Source organism: Podarcis pityusensis (assembly GCF_964106645.2).
Source record: "Podarcis pityusensis genome assembly, chromosome: 13".
Classification (NCBI taxonomy): domain Eukaryota; kingdom Metazoa; phylum Chordata; class Lepidosauria; order Squamata; family Lacertidae; genus Podarcis; species Podarcis pityusensis.
In genome coordinates, this window is record NC_138038.1 from 673,593 (window position 1) to 690,633 (window position 17,041).

Below are 17,041 nucleotides of genomic sequence, written 5' to 3' on the forward strand. Positions count from 1 at the left end.
TGAATGGGGTCCAGAAACTAAGTGGCAGCCAGTGCAGTTGGGCCAGGATTGATGTTATATGCTCAAACCATCTGCAAAGGTGGTTTGAGCATATAACATGTCGCAGTAATCTAACCTATGGGGATGTGGAGAGATGGGAAGTGACCCTAAGAGACCCCTCCAAAAGGGTTGAAAGTGGAGGGACAGGAAAAAATGAAAAAATGTCTGGGAAAATCTGGACATGTGGCAATCCATGTCAACAGTGTCAACAACTTTGGGCAAAACTAAAAAAAACCCTCAAAAAACAACAACTTTTCTGTCCTGATTTTCACTGTTTGAAATATGGCAACTCTAGTGGCTGCCAGCTGCCCACAGGTGAGCAGCAGTTCACATGCGATTTGGGGGGGGGGTTAGGAGGGCAAGCGGTGGCATGATTCTGTGGGATGCGGAAGGGCAAGTGGCGGTGTGATTGGGGGGAGGGCAAGCATCAGTTTCTCTGTCTGTCGTCCCCTCTCTCTCTTATCTAAGCTCCCCCCAAGTACAGGCTGCCATGTACTTCACCAGTGAGGGGAATCTGGGGTAAGGGAATAGGGGGTTATCAGGCATGAAGCTCTCCTTGCTCACTTCCCTCATATCTTCACTCTATGCCTCTTGTTTCCTCTCTCTCCCTTTGTTTTTGTCTTTGTCTTCTTCCTCACACACAGGAAGACATTAGACAGCTAATCTAGCCATGCACACAACCCTCCCCCTAAAAAAAGGGGGGGGGAGCCTTTGTTTGGAAGGGAAAATTTGTAATTTTTCTGTGATCTATATATTGGTTGAACTCCAAGGCATCTATGGTTTTCCTCTGTCCTTTTATCCTTCCAAAAACCCTGTGAAGTAGGTTCATCTAAGAGTGAGTGGCCCTTAAGTAAAATACCATGGCTGAGTAAGTCTCCCTGCTTGCTGCTGGACTGCAGCTCTTCCTGCATCAAAGGGGATTGGACTCATGGGTGTAGCGGGGGGGGGCAGGGGGGAAAGAGCCGCCCCCAATCAATACAAATCAATAAAAATGCATAGCCAATGGAGGGTGGAGTGAGCTTTTGTTTCTCCTGCTTCGGAGGATAGGACCCAAACCAGTAGATTCAAATGCTAAGAAAGGAAATTCTGATTAAACCTCACAAAGAACTTTCTGACAGCAAGAACCGTTTGGCAGTGGAATGGACGCCCTGGGAAGGTGGTGGACTCTCCTTCACTGGAAGTATTTAAACAGAAGTCAAGGATGCCGTAGCTTTGATTCCTGCATGGCAGAGAGCTGGACTAGATGACCCTCAGAGAGCCCCTCCAATGCTACAGTTCCATGATTCTAGGAGTATCATGAGTAGAACAGAAAAGACCAAGAACTGTGTTCGAATGGCAAAGCTTTATTCAGGCGATTCCATGGTGATGGCAGCAGTAGCAAGAACAGTTACTCACACACATGAGCGTGCAGAAGAGGCGGCCCCAGCTGGTGGGGGGGTAGATGACCAGGTCAGGGCCCTTGCTGGCTCTCTCAGAGCACTCTCTCACCCCCCCCCCCCAGTCTGGAGGCAGCAGCGAAGGGGGGTGGGAGGCTTAGCTGGCAGGATGGAAGGCCCCCCTCTGATGCCACTGCATGTCCCGGATTCGCCGCACCGACTGGATCTGGGGCTGCTGAGCACCAAACTCAGTGCTGTCCTTATAGTCCCCCTTCTCAAAGAGGTATTGGTAGCCTCGGTAGCCAGGATACTGGTATCCCACCCATCTGCAAAAGGGAAGTGGAGTCAGCGCAGCACACAGTGGGAGTCCCGTCCCAGCTATTCATCCCAGGTGATGGGATCTGACTAGTGGACAGGGCTTTCTGCTCTGTTTTGCTTGCAGTCTGTAACACATTTGTTATATTTAGAACTGAACATTAAGAAAAGTTTGGAAGCAGATTTACAGCATCTCATTTATTTCCAAAAGCAAAAAAGGCCTTTCTATATGCTTTCACCATCCAGGGGGGATGATCATGGATCTGACACTGCCTGCCACTTTGACTGAGCCACTTCTACACCATGCATTTAAAGAGCTATGGTGCCACTTCCTGCAGGAAGCAATGACTTCCTGCAAAGAATTCTGGGAGCTGTAGTCTGTTAAGGGTGCTGAGCATTGCTAGAATACCCCTGTGCTTCTCACAGAGCCACAATTCCCATAATTCCCTGGGAAGAGGGACTGATTGTCAAACCATTCAGAGAACAGGGTGCCCTTAATAGACTTCAGCGCCCAGAATTCTTTGCGGGAAGCCTCAACTTTTTAAAGCAGTATTATAGTGCTTCAAATGTTTGGTGTGAATGTGGCCTGAGTGTAACACGTGAACCCAAGGAACTCAAGGAAGAAATGAATTTGCACAATCCTAACCAGGAGAAATAGGGCCCCTGACCCCCATGCAAATGGCCCTAGATTCAACCCACCCCAGGCAGGGCTGGGAAAGACCCCACCTGAACCCCCAACCTGGTGCCTTCCAGGTGTTTTGAACAACAACTCCCACCCTGGCCAATGGTCAGAGCTAATGAGAGTTGTCATTCAAAAGACCTGAAGGGCACCAGGTTGGGGAATATTATTGTAGACAGTCCTAAGCAGCACTCTGGCTCAGACTCTGGGCACTTCCTATAAGACATAGACTGGACCCTAACGAAGCCCAGCCTCTTCATCTACCCCACACCTGCGCCTCCATCTCTAGCACCTTTTTTGCACTGTCCTTATGGAGGGTCACAGAAGAGCATCTGTCTTGCAAGCAGAAGGTCCCAGGTTCAATCTCCGCTGGCATCTCCAGGGAGGACTGGGCAAGAGAGCCGCTGCCAGTCAGTAGAGGCAATACTGAGCTAGATAGACCAATGGTCTGATACCTATGTTTCTAGGTGCATGCCAGTGGTGTCCTGCAAAAACCCCAGTGGCCTTCAGTTGAGTCCAGGAACACCTCAGAGGCTTTTGTGCCACTCCACCCAGGAATCTTTAGGAAATGAGCTCTCTCAGCCAACCAAGCTTGACCAAGCTGCCTGGCAGAGGACTTACGTGCCACTCTGGACGCGCACAGAGGACACCTTCTCCTGGTAGCCATGGGCATGGAAACTGGGCACGTCATCATCGATGATCTCTATCTTCTTTCCAGTGAAGCTGGGGTTCTCATAGAGGACGATCTTGTGCTCCTGGCTGTCCTAGGAGGAAGCCGCACCAGGCCAAGGTTAGAGGCAGCCACACAAGGGCAGGGGGAAGGGTGACAGAGCAAAGGAAGAAGGAGGCCATGGGGGAAAAGCCACGTGCAAACCCTGGCTCACTGGGCAGGAGCAGAAGCATGCCAGCTCCACTCCGCTGGGCTCAAACCCTTGGATTAGCTTTACATCGTAGGATCCTTGTAAGGATTAAGGGGTGGCTGGGAGAATTATGCAGACCAACTCAGCATGCTACAGCCCAGTTAAAACATTTTCACAGGCTACCAATCTGATTCCAAGCACACTTCAAAGTGCTGCTTGTAACTTACAAAGTCCTATATGATTGGGCCCAGGCTACCTGAAAGATCACATCTCCCCACGCAAACCTGCCCAGGTGTTAAGATCTTTGGGTGAGATCTTTGAGTGAGATCTTGGTCCCAACAGCATCAGAAACACAGCTGGTGGTGACCCAAGAATGTGTCTTTTCTACAGCTGCTCCCAGAATAATAATAATAATAATAATAATAATAATAATAATAATAATAATAATTTATTTGTACCCCGCCCATCTGGCTGGGCCCCCCCAGCCACTCTGGGCGGCTTCCATAGAAGCAAAAAATACAGTAAAATATCACAGATTAAAAGCTTCCCTTAAGGGCTGCCTTAAGATGCCTTCTAAATGTCAGGTAGTTATTTATCGCTTTGACATCTGATGGGAGGGCGTTCCACAGGGCGGGCGCCACTACCGAGAAGGCCCTCTGCCTGGTTCCCTGTAGCTTTGCTTCTCGCAATGAGGGAACCGCCAGAAGGCCCTCGGCGCTGGACCTCAGCGTCAGGGCAGAACGATGGGGGTGGAGACGCTCCTTCAGGTATACTGGGCCGAGGCCGTTTAGGGCTTTAAAGGTCAACACCAACACTTTGAATTGTGCTCGGAAACGTACTGGGAGCCAATGTAGGTCTTTCAAGATCGGTGTTATGTGGTCTCGGCGGCCGCCCCCAGTCACCAGTCTAGCTGCCGCATTCTGGATTAATTGTGGTTTTCGGGTCACCTTCAAAGGTAGCCCCACGTAGAGCGCATTGCAGTAGTCCAAGCGGGAGATAACTAGAGCATGCACCACTCTGGCGAGACAGTCCGCGGGCAGGTAGGGTCTCAGCCTGCGTACCAGGTGGAGTTGGTAGACAGCTGCCCTGGATACAGAATTGACCTGCGCCTCCATGGACAGCTGTGAGTCCAAAATGACTCCCAGGCTGCGCACCTGGTCCTTCAGGGGCACAGTTACCCTATTCAGGACCAGGGAGTCCTCCACACCAGCCCGCCCCCTGTCCCCCAAAAACAATACTTCTGTCTTGTCAGGATTCAACTTCAATCCATTAGCCGCCATCCATCCTCCAACCGCCAATATGAGATTCCCTCCCAAGAGAGGCTAGACTGGCTCCCTCTTTGTCATCCTTCTGCTGGCAGGTTGAGACCTTCCTGTTTGGACAGGTCTTTGGAAACTAACATGCAGACAGTGCTGCTGTTGGGGCAAACTGCATTTTCATTGCTGGTGTTCTAATGTATTTTAACTATTGGTTTTTAACTAGCTTGTTGGGACTACTTTGTATTTCATAATGGTGTTTTTAAATGTTGGACGCCTCCTTGAATCCCAGCTTGGGGAAAAGGCAGGGTATAAATGCTGTAATATGCAGTTATTGACACACACCTGTGTGCATAAAAGGGTTAACCCTGAGCCCAAGTTATCAGAGTGGGTGTTGCTTAGCAGGCTCCCCTTCCCCCCTCAGTGTCTTTCTCTTCCTTCTATATAGCTTTGACTCCGGGCTCTGCAAATGCTGCCATTGAGCTGAACCTCTCCAAAAGGGAGATTTTATAGCCTGCAATGATCCTTTTAAAAAAAATTATTTTATTTTAAAGTCTTTTAGAGCCTCTTCTTTGTATGACTGCCAGCAGATGGAGACTTTCTTGCTGCAACTTTTGGAAACTCTGTGAGTAAAACATTCATTTATTTGCAAAGCCAAGCATCTGTGATTTTATTCTGTATTTTTGTACAGAACATTTGTTTAAAAGTGGATAAGGGTAGATGTAATATCTAACCAAGTTGTAATGTACTTGGTAGCTATCGCCATTGTGCCTACCAGAGAGTAGGAATCTCTCTTCTAAACCTCTTTCTCCAAGAAATACATCCCGTAATTAAAAGGGGTCCTTGGAGGCAGGAATGAACAGAGAGATCCGGAGGGGGGTGGGGGGAAAAGCTCTCCTTGGAGGCTTCCGGCAAGGGCTGCCCACTCCTTGCTGATCACATTTCTGCGGCAGCAGGGACTTCTCTGCTGCAGTCACTTCAGCTCTTGGTTTTTGAAGGGACTTCAATGCCATGTACTTCATGCAATTTTATTGTTAATAAAAATATATTAAAATACCCACAGCTTTTTTTCAACCGGAACTCAGTCCCTCTCAGGTAGGCACCATTGCCATTATAAGAGAACAAGGGAGGTGTCCGTGGTGAGTTCTGGCTCTTTTTCTAGAAAAATAGCACTGAAAATACCATGCATGAATTTTAATGCATTGCATTTTTAATCATTGAAAGCCACCCAAACAGTAACACACCATGGGTGGGCCCTCCTCACAAGTATATGGTTGGTGGTGGTAGGGAGAAATCTCTCTCATAAAACTAGGCTATTGTGTGTTCCAGAATATTACATCTCCCCCTGCCCACAAAACCCCTCTTTCCTCCAAGTGGTTCCTGTGAAAGCATGACTTGTGTCACTGATTCAGAGTTTTGCTTTGCAGATAAAGCCATGACCCACCTTCCAACTGGAATAACAAACCACAAAGGGCACATGAAGGTCATCATTTGCACCCTTCTTTCCTTCCTCTCTTTTGTTTTTGCTGCTGAAGCTGCCATCTGTTCTATGTCTGTCCAGCCCCATCATATTTCGAGCAGGGATGGGGAATTTGATGTTGCTGGGCACACATCCCTAGGAGAGCATTACAAGGGGGTGGACTGAGTGACTCTTGGGATCCCAGCTCAATGATTCCATCTGCCCACTCCAAAATCTTCTAAGATCAGCTGCAGACCCTTGTGACTCCACCAGGCATGAAGCCAAACCTGCCCATTCTTGTATCCAGCCCAGAACATTCACTACATGAGTGCTGCCCGCCACCAGCCAGAATGTCTCCCTCCCTCCCCACCTCCTCACCACTTTGATGGGCCTCAAGGCAGAGATGCTGTCGCTCCTCCGGCTGTTGGTCCACGAGTCCCAGCGGGGATATTCTCCTTTCTCAAAGACAAATTGCTCCCCTTTGCAGTTCACCTGCTCATAACCAACCCATCTGGAAAAGCACAGAGATACCCCCCACAAAAATCTCCATCAGCTGGAGCAGAACTAACTTTTTCCTGGCAGTACAGTGGTATCTGGGGTTACAGATGCTTCAGGTTACAGATGCTTCAGGTTACAGACTCCGCTAACCCAGAAATAGTACCTCGGGTTAAGAACTTTGCTTCAGGATGAGAACAGAAATTGTGCAGTGGCAGCACAGTGGCAGTGGGAGGCCCCATTAGCTAAAATGGTATCTCAGGTTAAGAACAGTTTCAGGTTAAGAATGGACCTCCAGAACGAATTAAATTCTTAACCCGAGGTACCACTGTACAGATAAATTATCTGTCCTCACTTCAGATTTAGAAGAAAATCTCTGGTGTATGCCTCTGGTGTAGAGGAGGGGAACTAGTCCAACATTTTAATTCAATTATTTATTTACTTCTGCTATTTGCAACCTATTCTTCACCTAACAGGAAATAAACAGCCTTAAACCCAGAATAACCCCAAACTTGCTCAAATGATCCATACATTCATAAACTCAAACCCAAAACCTCACCCTAACAAAAATTGCTGAAATAAAATTAAAATGAAAGTTGGAGCTGAAGGAATCTCATTCCTCCAAATACATCATTCCTTCTCCCACAAAGGGCTAAGAGTGTCATATTTGCTCATCATTGAAATGACAGTCATGTTGGAGCATGATTCACCTCAGAGGCTATCTGAGATAATTATCTGAAGAGGCAGGAGGTTCTCCTCATTTTGCCCTTTGAAGGACAAACAAGACACTTGCATGAAATTGTGCAGTGTCAAAAACGAAGCTCCTTCTAGCTGTGTGACCCAACCCCACCTTGGCACAGAAGCTTGCCCTTGCATCTTTCCCAACCCCTGTTCGCACAGGGGGAGACTTACGGGCCTGAATGCACCAGGATGGAGCCCACTTTCTCTAGCCCAACCTCCTTCAAATTGGGACAAGCCGCATTCAGCTCATGGCAGCGACCCTGGAAATTCTCCTGCTCGAAGACGACAATCTGGAACCCGAGAAAGAGAGACAGACAGACACCTGGTACCCTACTCAGGGTGCCTACCCAGAGCCTTTTGATGCTGGGTGGCTGGTGAAAGCTGCAATCCAAACATCTGGAGGGGAAGCTGCCTTCAAATAGGCAGAGAAGGCAGGAACAGAGGAGGACAGGTTGGTGCAGTCATTATGGTGTGGCTAGCTGGACGTACAGATGGAGAGAACAGCTGTGTCTGGGTATGAACATTGGAAGCTCCCTTATATGGCATTGGGCCGCTGGTCCAGCTAGCTCAGGACCAATGGCAGAGCGTATGCTACTGCCGCCCGGGGCAGGCGCACAAAGTGGCAGGGGGTGGGGCACAGAGGGAGCAGCTGCTTGCAATTAGTCTGGACTGATTTGAAGGGCACGTGCCTGGCAGCCCTGTGCGCCTTTGTGACTGTCTGATTGCAGCCTCACAATGCAGCATGGAGGGTGCAATCACATGCTGAGGCCAGCGGAGGAGAGGAGCGGAGAGGCCTCCATCACCTCTCCTGCTGTCCACTGTTTCTGTCCCGGGTCACGCCCTGAGGGGAGGTAGTTGCAGCGGCTGTGCCTCCCCCCCCGCCTCTGCCAAGGAGCGCCCCTTCGCTGGCCACAAGGGGAAGGGGGTGCCACCCCTGACTGGGCGCATCTTCCCTGTGCTCCTGCCTCACCTGCCATGGGGGCACCTTCCCTGTGCTCCTGCCTCAACCTGCCATGGGGGCACCCAGAACCCCCCAGCCCCCCCCCCGGCTAGGCCACTGCTCAGTACTGTACTGTCTTCACTTCTTCACTGACTGCCAGTGGCCCTCCAGGGTCTCTTCAAGCTCTACCTGAAGACTGAAGCTGGAATGTTCTGCATGCAAAGCAGATACTCTACCTCTGAGCTACAAATGTCATGATCCACCCAGTGGCAGAAAGCAGGCGGGTGCGGGGCTGGCGCGCATCCTGGGGGTGTGGTGCACCACCTGCAGGGGCCGTGGCGCCCAGCACAGGCGGGGGGGGGCAGCTGCGATGGCACCCCACCAGGATTGTGCTGCCGCCGGCGGTGCGCTCCCTCCACACTCCTCTTCCTCTGCCAGTGGATCCACCAGGAATTTTGGCTGCATTCAGGTTTCATCAAGTCAGTGAACCTTCCTATAAACTTCCCTCTTTCAGATTTCCCTTTCAGTCCTGGAGCAGGGAGCAAGTGGAGCAGGTCAAGTGAAGGGGTTAGAATACTTACACTTCAAAGGAGGTGGAAATATGTACCGAGGACATGATTTCCAGTGGCACCTTCAGAAACAGCCTCCTGCTGAGAAGCAGATACTGGGATGGCAGCAGGAGGTGGTGGGTACCTCCTCCATGGACCTCCCTGGGCTGTTCACAGGCGGAAACAGGACTTTGCAATGGGACTTTGCAACAGGACTTTACAAGCAATGCTGTAACATTCTTTTGACAGGCCTAACTGTGAGTGACTTCATCCTGCACCAATTTCCTCCCTAGCCTACCTAGTTATCCAGTTTTGGCCCAAGACCTCCATGGATTGTACCATCCACTGAGGTTCCAGCTAAAAGATGGGAATGGTAGTGCCTGGAGGAGGAGCAGGCCAAAGGGAAAGCAAGGGTAGATACATAACATCTACCAGGCTCACTGGGAGAGAGCAAGGGTGGCCTAGTGGTCAGTTGGGCCTGGGCCTGGGAGACCAGGGTTCAAATCCATAAAGCTCAGCCATAAAGCTCATGGGGCAGCCATTGTCTCACAGGGCTGTTGTGAGGATTAAGTGAGGAGAGAAAGAACCATGTACCGTATTTTTCGCTCTATAACACGCACCCGACCATAACACGCACGTAGTTTTTAGAGGAGGAAAATCCGTAGGCATGCCACCCGTAGGCATTCCCTCCATAACACGCACAGACATTTCCCCTTACTTTATAGGAGGAAAAAAGTGAGTGTTATGGTGCAAAAAATACGGTAAGTCACCTTGAGCTCCTTAGAGAAAAAGGTGGGATATAAATGCAATAAATAATAGACCCAAGGCTATACTCTCTGCCCACCACAACAGCATAGAGTAAAAAAAGATGATCAGTGAGAACTGAAACACAAACAGGTTTCCAAAAATTGGCCCTTAGATGCCTCAGATCTCTTGGACTTTTTTGCTGCAAAAGACCGAGTAACATGGCTTTGTTACTGAAACCAGTTCCAGCATTAACAAGCTCATTTCAGGGTTTGTCTTTGTGTGGACACTTCCTGTGACCCTGGCAGGAGGGCTGGGAGGTAGGAGAGGCATTCGGGAACTTTGCAAAGCTTGGGACCCTGGCAACTTCTGTTGTATTATGGCCCAATATGGGGAGGGGGGCCATATTGGATCCCTGTTCCACCACCTTTCCATTGCCCTACTCTGTCCACTTTCTGGTTCATTTTGTGTGTGTAAAAAGTTGGCAGGATGCTTTGAAGCATCTTTGAAGCTTGAACAGGCACATGCGATCCTGCTTCCTGTAGGGCTAAAGAGGAACCTCAGTGATGCAAAAGCTGCACAGAGTACAAGTTTGAGATGTATTCATGAATCCTGCCCTGGTCCTCGCTTATAACCAACTTGCTGCCTTTTACAGACCAACCCCCTGCCCCACAGGTTACACATAGGAGCAATAAATGAGAATTGATGGGGGGGGCAGGAGGAACCAACACCACCCACTGTGGCTCTGCTTGGGGCAGGGTCCAGCCAAGTCAAAGACCTCATGAGCTAGTCCAGACCACACTCAAGCTCCCGGAAAATCCTTCCGTGGTTTCTCAGTGCTACTCTGCTCAGAGGCAGAGCATCTGCTTTGAATGCAGAAGGTCCCCAAGTTCAATCCTTGGCATTTCCAGGTAGGGCTGGGAATGTCCTTCTGCCTGAAACTCTGGAGAGTCCTCCCTACCAGCCCACACATACAGTTAAGAGGCCCACCTATGTCAAGGATGCCCAAGCCCCCTGCTGGAGCTGCTGTGCTTCCTGCCTTTTTCTGTGTGGTGCTGATGGGGAAGGCGGCCAGGCTTGCTTTTCTCTTTCTGCACAGAAGCCAGCAAGATGGAGATTACCTTTCTGCTAGTCAGGGTAGAAATGGTGGGCTAATGATTTTGCATTCTGCTTGCCTTCTGAGCAACTTAACACTTTTATGCACAAAAGTCCACAAAAGCTTGTGCCATGATGCATTCATTAGTCTTTGAGGAGCTATAATACTCTTTGTTGATCTTACACCTCCTTTGTTTACAGGAAAGATCTCCCCTGTTATAAAGGTTCTCATTTTATTGATAAAATGTAAGATTGGACCAAAATCTTTTCTTGTCACTGCTTCCTGCTGCCCCGCAAGATTCTGGATCTGCAATGGAATTTTCCACCCAGTTGAGTTCTTTCCAGGGAGAGCCTCTGCAGGGCTGCAAGCCCTCTGGGCTTCCTGGCCTGCCCCTTACTGACCTTGGAACTGGCTTGCTGCTGTTTTGATGCTTGGTGGTCTGAAGCCATCATGAAAAGTGGTTGAGCTGCTCCCTGGGGAGAGAACCTCACATCAGATTAGAAGGATGAGGGCAAAGTCACCACATTGGAGAAATTGCACAAACACAATGCTAGGTAGGGACCATCCCAGAGGAAGTTCAGGTCACTCTGCTCCATGAGCACCAGAAACCCGGCAATGCCATTGGCTGGATCCATCTAGTGCAGCATCCTATCCTCACAGTGGCCAAACAGATGGGAATCCTGCAAGGAGAACATGAGCACTAGAGTTCTCTCCCCTCCTGCAATTTCCAGCAACTGGTATTCAGAAGCATTGCTGTCTCCAATGCTGGGTTTACTAGTCCTCGGAGGTAGGTAGCTGGAGCGGCAGAGCTGGCAAGAGACAATCTCCTGACACAGCAGGGACAGAGGATTGATCTGTCAGTTTCAGTTTCTCTCAATTTTTCTTTTGCCCCAATCTGTTCTCCACACCAATCTGCACTTTTTATTTTAAAGAGTCCTCATGAAAATTAGTCATCCTTTTAGTGTGCCATTTCCCTAATTGTCACGTATGCAGCTGTGCCTAACATGTATGTTTTTTGCAAGCTATGCCCCCTGATATTCTCTCCTCTCCCCCGCCCCGATAGATAGATGCATTTTTGTAACATTTTCAAGGATTGGAGAATTGCACCGCAAAACTCAGAGAAGTGCCAATTTTGAAAGATAGTTGCATTTTGGTCCAGAAATCACTTGGGGAAGTGCAGTTTAGGCAGAAACTGACTTGCTCTCCTGTCCCTACTTGGCTCTCTTCATTTGCAATGCAGCCATAAAGCGCCACTGCAACCAGCTCCCTTTCCCATCATATACATTTCTAGATAGGAAACATAACAGAAAGGTCCCCATTTGCAGGTGGCCACACAAACACTTGCCAGGGTTAAAGAGACTGCTGTGTAAAAGGAAGCTAGAAAATATATACATTTGAAAGGGAGAGGGAATCAGCCAGTTTGCAAAAGAAAAAAGGGGAGTCTATAGGGGGTGGGGACCTGATTGCTGCCAAGGTGCTGGGAAATACCCAAACAGTCCAGACACAGACACATCTAGCCAGGAGGAATTACTCACAACTAAGCACTTAGCATAGGGATGCGGGTGGCGCTGTGGTCTAAGCCACTGAGCCTCTTGGGCTTGCCAGTCAGTGGTTCGAATCCCCGCGACTGGGTGAGCTCCCGTTGCTCGGTCCCAGCGGCTTAGTCATGTTGGCCACATGACCCAGGAAAACTGTCTGCAGACAAACGTCAGCTCCTTCGGCCTGTAAAGCGAGATGAGTGCCGCAACCCCAGAGTCGTCTGCGACTGGACTTAACTGTCCTTTACTTTACCTTTTTAAGCACTTAGCACGGCTTAATGCAGGCTGTGAACCACTCTTGCCTGTCTCAATTCCCTCTTGTCCAAAGGGCATTCCCCTCCCAATTGCTGCTGTCCCTCTTCCGCCTCTCTAAATACGCTTCAGGTTACAGACGCTTCAGGTTACAGACTCCGCTAACCCAGAAATAGTACCTCAGGTTAAGAACTTTGCTTCAGGATGAGAACAGAAATCATGCTCCGGTGGCCCCATTAGCTAAAGTGGTGCTTCAGGTTAAGAACAGTTTCATGTTAAGAATGGACCTCCAGAACGCCTTAAGTTCTTAACCCGAGGTACCACTGTACCATTCCCTAGGCAATGGAGGCAGCTCTCCTGTTTGGATTTTCAAAGCATAGGTAAGGACAGGTTGGAACAAAGATATTGGATGCCTAACTTGAGGTGCCTCAGTGGAAGCTGAGACCGGCTGAGAACTAGAGAGCTGCTTTCTAATTTCTCCTTCTGGGATTTCCTTTACAGGATATTCACACCTGGAATGGAAAGAAGACCCCCCCAAAAAATATAACAAAAAAAACCCCAAAACCCCCCAGCTTTAAAACTTTGCGGGGGGGGGGTTAAAAAAAGAATAAGATGCTTACCAGTTGCACCAGAGTTTGCTTATGCCACTGGAAGTGCAGCCAAGCACCAGAATTTATAGGCAGCCGGCACATTAATGCACCAGAAGTATTTATCGAGTTCACGAATGTGTGATCAAAATCGAGAATGTTGGATTAAAGGGCAATGAAAACCCAGATCAGCTGACTCGTCACGACCCTTTGTCCTGCTAAAGACCAAGAGGCAGAATTATTTCATGAGCTTTTCATTTTGGAGCCACTCTCTTTGTCAGGCCTGTTGGCAAGAAAAGGGAGTTTCTGTCAACCTCAGCAGGATCTTTGCCAAGCCCCCCCCCGGCATCCCTTTGGAACAATGTTGCTCCCAGCTCAGTCCAGCCTGGGGATTTTGAGGACGAGAGACTGTCCCTCTTTGATAAACCCAACACACCCATATAGCTCATTTAGGAGGCAAAATAATAGAAATAAAAATGCCAAGGTCAGCAGTTGCAAAGTTGGAGTTTTGTTTGTTTATTTTTTAAGGGAAGATGGGTTTTTCCAGCTGTGCACACATTCTGCCCGCTGCTCAGACCACAGTCCCTGCTGGTTTGGCAAGAAGCAACCACAGGAAGACCCATCTACTGAAGCAACTGGCTGCCCAAAGGCTCCAAAGGGAAAGGGGCAAACAATATGCAAGCAGAAGAGCAACACTCTCCCCTCCTGGGCAGAGCAGAGTCATTGTGGCCAGGAGCCACTGGGAGCCCTCTCCTCCACCATGAATTTCTCCAATCCTCCGTTAAAGCCATCCAAGTTAGTAGCCATCCCTGCCTCCTGAGGGAGGGAGTTCCATAGTTTATGCACTGTGTGAAGAAGTCATTTCTTTTATCTGTCCTGCATCTTCAAACATTCAGCTTCATCCAATGTCTATGAGTTCTGGTTGACAGGAGACACACAGAGAGAAGAAAAAAAGTTTTTTTCTATTTGTGTCCTCCATGCCAGGCATAATTTTAAAAGTATATTTCATGCCGTATCTTTCTCACCCTTTCTCGGAACTAAAACGTTGCAAACACAGCAGTCTTTCTTTACAGGAGAGCAGAGGCACCGAGTTCCGCATGACACTGGGGGGTTCGACATGTGTGTGTAACATCACATGTGCAACACACACTTGCAATGTCTCATAAGTTGGGAGGAGGTTGTGAGGCCTGCCCACTACAGTTAGGCCCGGCAGGGCCCTATGCCACCAGAGATAGCCCACCAGGGCACACCACTGCTGATGGGAGGCCCAGCAGGGCCCAGCCAATCAAGATTGGGAGGCCTCAGCCCCATTCCTGCATACTTTTGGGGGGGGTGATCTGTTCTCAGCCCCATAAAGTTGGGGCTCCCAGGGGGATCCCAACCCATATCATTTATTAAAGGTAAAGGTAAAGGTACCCCTGCCCGTACAGGCCAGTCGTGTCCGACTCTAGGGTTGTGCGCCCATCTCACTTAAGAGGCCGGGGGCCAGCGCTGTCCGCAGACATTTCCGTGTCACGTGGCCAGCGTGACAAGCTGCATCTGGCGAGCCAGCACAGCACACGGAAACGCCGTTTACCTTCCCACTAGTAAGCGGTCCCTATTTATCTACTTGCACCCGGGGGTGCTTTCGAACTGCTAGGTTGGCAGGCGCTGGGACCGAGCAGCAGGAGCGCACCCCGCCACGGGGATTCGAACCGCCGACCTGACGATCGGCAAGTCCTAGGCGCTGAGGTTTTACCCACAGTGCCACCCGCATCCCGTATCATTTATTATTCCTTGGCAATTGACAAGTACCCCTTTTGGGGGATTGTAAATTATGCTAAAAAGAAAACAGCTCAAATATAGCCACCCACCAATGCAACACTCTCACAAGCTAAACCTGATTGGACCTCTGCAGCTTAAGCTCTTAACCACTAAGTGGAGGCAGTTGGTGTCCAATAGAGCTTCTCCAGGGAAAGTCCAAGGCCTTTTGCCATCAGACCTCAGGCCATCCTGACTGGTGTTAATAGGAGTCCATCAGTGTCTGGAGACACCAGGTTGGCTGATCACAAGAAGTGGTCTCCTGGTGCCTCTTGCCCATTATGTCTTTTGCTTGCAGGTGGGCACATGATGCCCCATAACTGAGATGGGGCAAAACTAGGCTCAGATAGTGTGGGATCTGCCCAGTTTTAAGAAACCATCAATACTCATGGCCTAGTAGTGGGGTTTCCCTATTCTTGATAACACCAAACCATGATAATATTTGGGAGTCATCACTGTGGCATGGATAGCTAGATCCATAGATACATTTACACATTTCTTGTGCTTGATCCTTGAAGCAGAAGAGTCTCTCTCTCTCTCTTTCTCTGCACCCTGCAAAAACTACTGCAAATGGAAATAAGGCAACATTGCGGGGTTATTCTGTACTAATTGGTGTTTCTCAACAGATCCACAAAGAGCTTGGGTCATTTAGAAAAGGGGGGCAGAGAACCCCATTCTGCAAAAAGTGTAAGAGGGCCCAGGGCTGACTTGCCACATTTTGAAGGAAGCACATTGCCATCTAATAAGGGTGTGCACCAAGACAAATTGGAGTGATCCATGTCTCCTTTCTCCCACATTCACATACACACAAATCTGTTTCAATAGGTCCAGTGGGCTTTGCAAGAAGTGGGACTGTCTAAAATGCTGCTTGCAGAGCATTGAAGAGTTTGGGATTATTTGGTGTTTTTTTGTTTTAAAGCACAGCTTTAAAATCCACTTTGTTTTAACGTTTTTGTTTGTTTTTAAGTTAAAAGCTTCATTTAAGTTTTTTGCTTTTTTTAACTGCATTGCTGTACTTTAACAAATAACCTTAGCGCACCCCATAACTCCATGGGCAGCACCCTCAATAGTCTCATGTTGCAAAGCCTATTGTTGCATACCTCTCCAATCTCTGAGGGGGGTGAGATTCCAGGTGCTTACCCAGGGTTCATGTTAACTTTTGGAAATGATACACAGCGGAAACTATGGTTTCTTTAGGATATATGGTTTCCTTATACATATATATAACCTGAGTCTAGGCTGGAGGGGTTCACAGTATTAACACCCCAAAGGTGTATTTTTGTTTATCCCAAAGACACAGCCTTGGTTTCAAGCATAAATCTACCATGGGTGATGGTTGAGAGAGCTCTGCCTTTCCAGCCTGCAGCTTTTTCCTCTAGCACACACTGCTCTCCAACTCAGGCTTTGTCCTCCTGTCTAAGAACTAGAGGAGCCTATCTCCATTGTCATCTGGCACAGAGCCCCCTTCCTTTGCTCTCTTAACGGCCCAGCGTCAGGAAGCTAGTCTGTCTTGATAAGCTTATAACACTTGCTAGGATTATAAGGGTGTGGCACCCACAAACTCAGAGCACTAAAATAACTCTTTGGACACAAAAAGGAACTGGGAAAGTCACCTGGAAGCAACAACTTTTTTTAAAAAAATGCACCAGCATTTGGCCACCTTTAAAACACCTTCTCTCCCGTGTTTATGGAGGAAAGTGAGTCCCTTTTACTTTCTCCCACAAAAGCTTCTGCGCCTATTTGTCAGCAATGTGGCAGATTTAATCAATTTGAGGAGCTGGGGGTGAGGGTCTCCTGTTCCTATAGATTTCAATCACTTTGGCATCCCAAGGCAAACCAAGGGCCTGCGCCCTGCGCCGTGAAGCCGAGACTCCCGGCGATGGTGACGGAAGGAAGAGGCTGAGCGGCGGCGACACTGCCAATCAAACGCCGCACCTGGTTTACCTCAGCGGCGTTTGATTGGCAGAGATTGGCTCCTTCCGCCTCGCCACCTCCGGAAGTCCACTTTAGACGCCGCGTCTGCCCTGCCATTGGATGCACAGACACTAAGAGCCCTAAAGAGACGCTTACTCGCAAGTAAGCTGCAATCGTTTCAACGCCGCTTGTTCAGCGCCCGAAGCCCACTGAAATGAAATGCGCTATGGATTGTGCCCCTGGGAAGCTAAGCGCAGCGGCTGGCCCCCCTTGCCTCTTTTTCCAGCCCCACCCCCGGCCACTTCTCCAGTCCGCCACAAGGTCTGAGGGACAGTGGACTGGCCTGCAGCTAAAAAAATTTGCCGGCTCTGCCTGTGACCAAAAGGAGAACATGCAACAGCA

At 49.2% G+C, this 17,041-nt stretch overlaps 2 protein-coding genes across 5 annotated transcripts in view; both read right to left on the reverse strand.

The window, feature by feature from the left end:
- Positions 1–17,041, reverse strand: part of KIAA1671 — a 212,717-nt gene that overhangs the window by 19,298 nt on the left and 176,378 nt on the right. The gene's annotated exons all lie outside the window — the stretch shown is intronic.
- LOC308462010 (beta-crystallin B2) lies at positions 1,367–16,914 on the reverse strand. 3 transcript variants are annotated; one of them, XM_080979234.1, is made up of 6 exons: positions 16,670–16,914; positions 10,950–11,021; positions 7,392–7,510; positions 6,363–6,495; positions 3,031–3,173; positions 1,367–1,741 (listed from the first exon to the last, which is right to left on the reverse strand). In XM_080979234.1, exons 1-6 carry the CDS (start codon positions 16,754–16,756, stop codon positions 1,573–1,575), a joined length of 723 nt encoding a protein of 240 aa, XP_080835360.1. In that variant the 5' UTR covers positions 16,757–16,914; the 3' UTR covers positions 1,367–1,572. The 3 variants fall into 3 exon arrangements, with proteins under 3 accessions (XP_080835360.1, XP_080835362.1, XP_080835361.1); XM_080979236.1 differs by lacking the exon at positions 16,670–16,914 and adding an exon at positions 15,438–15,590; XM_080979235.1 differs by lacking the exon at positions 16,670–16,914 and adding an exon at positions 12,959–13,327.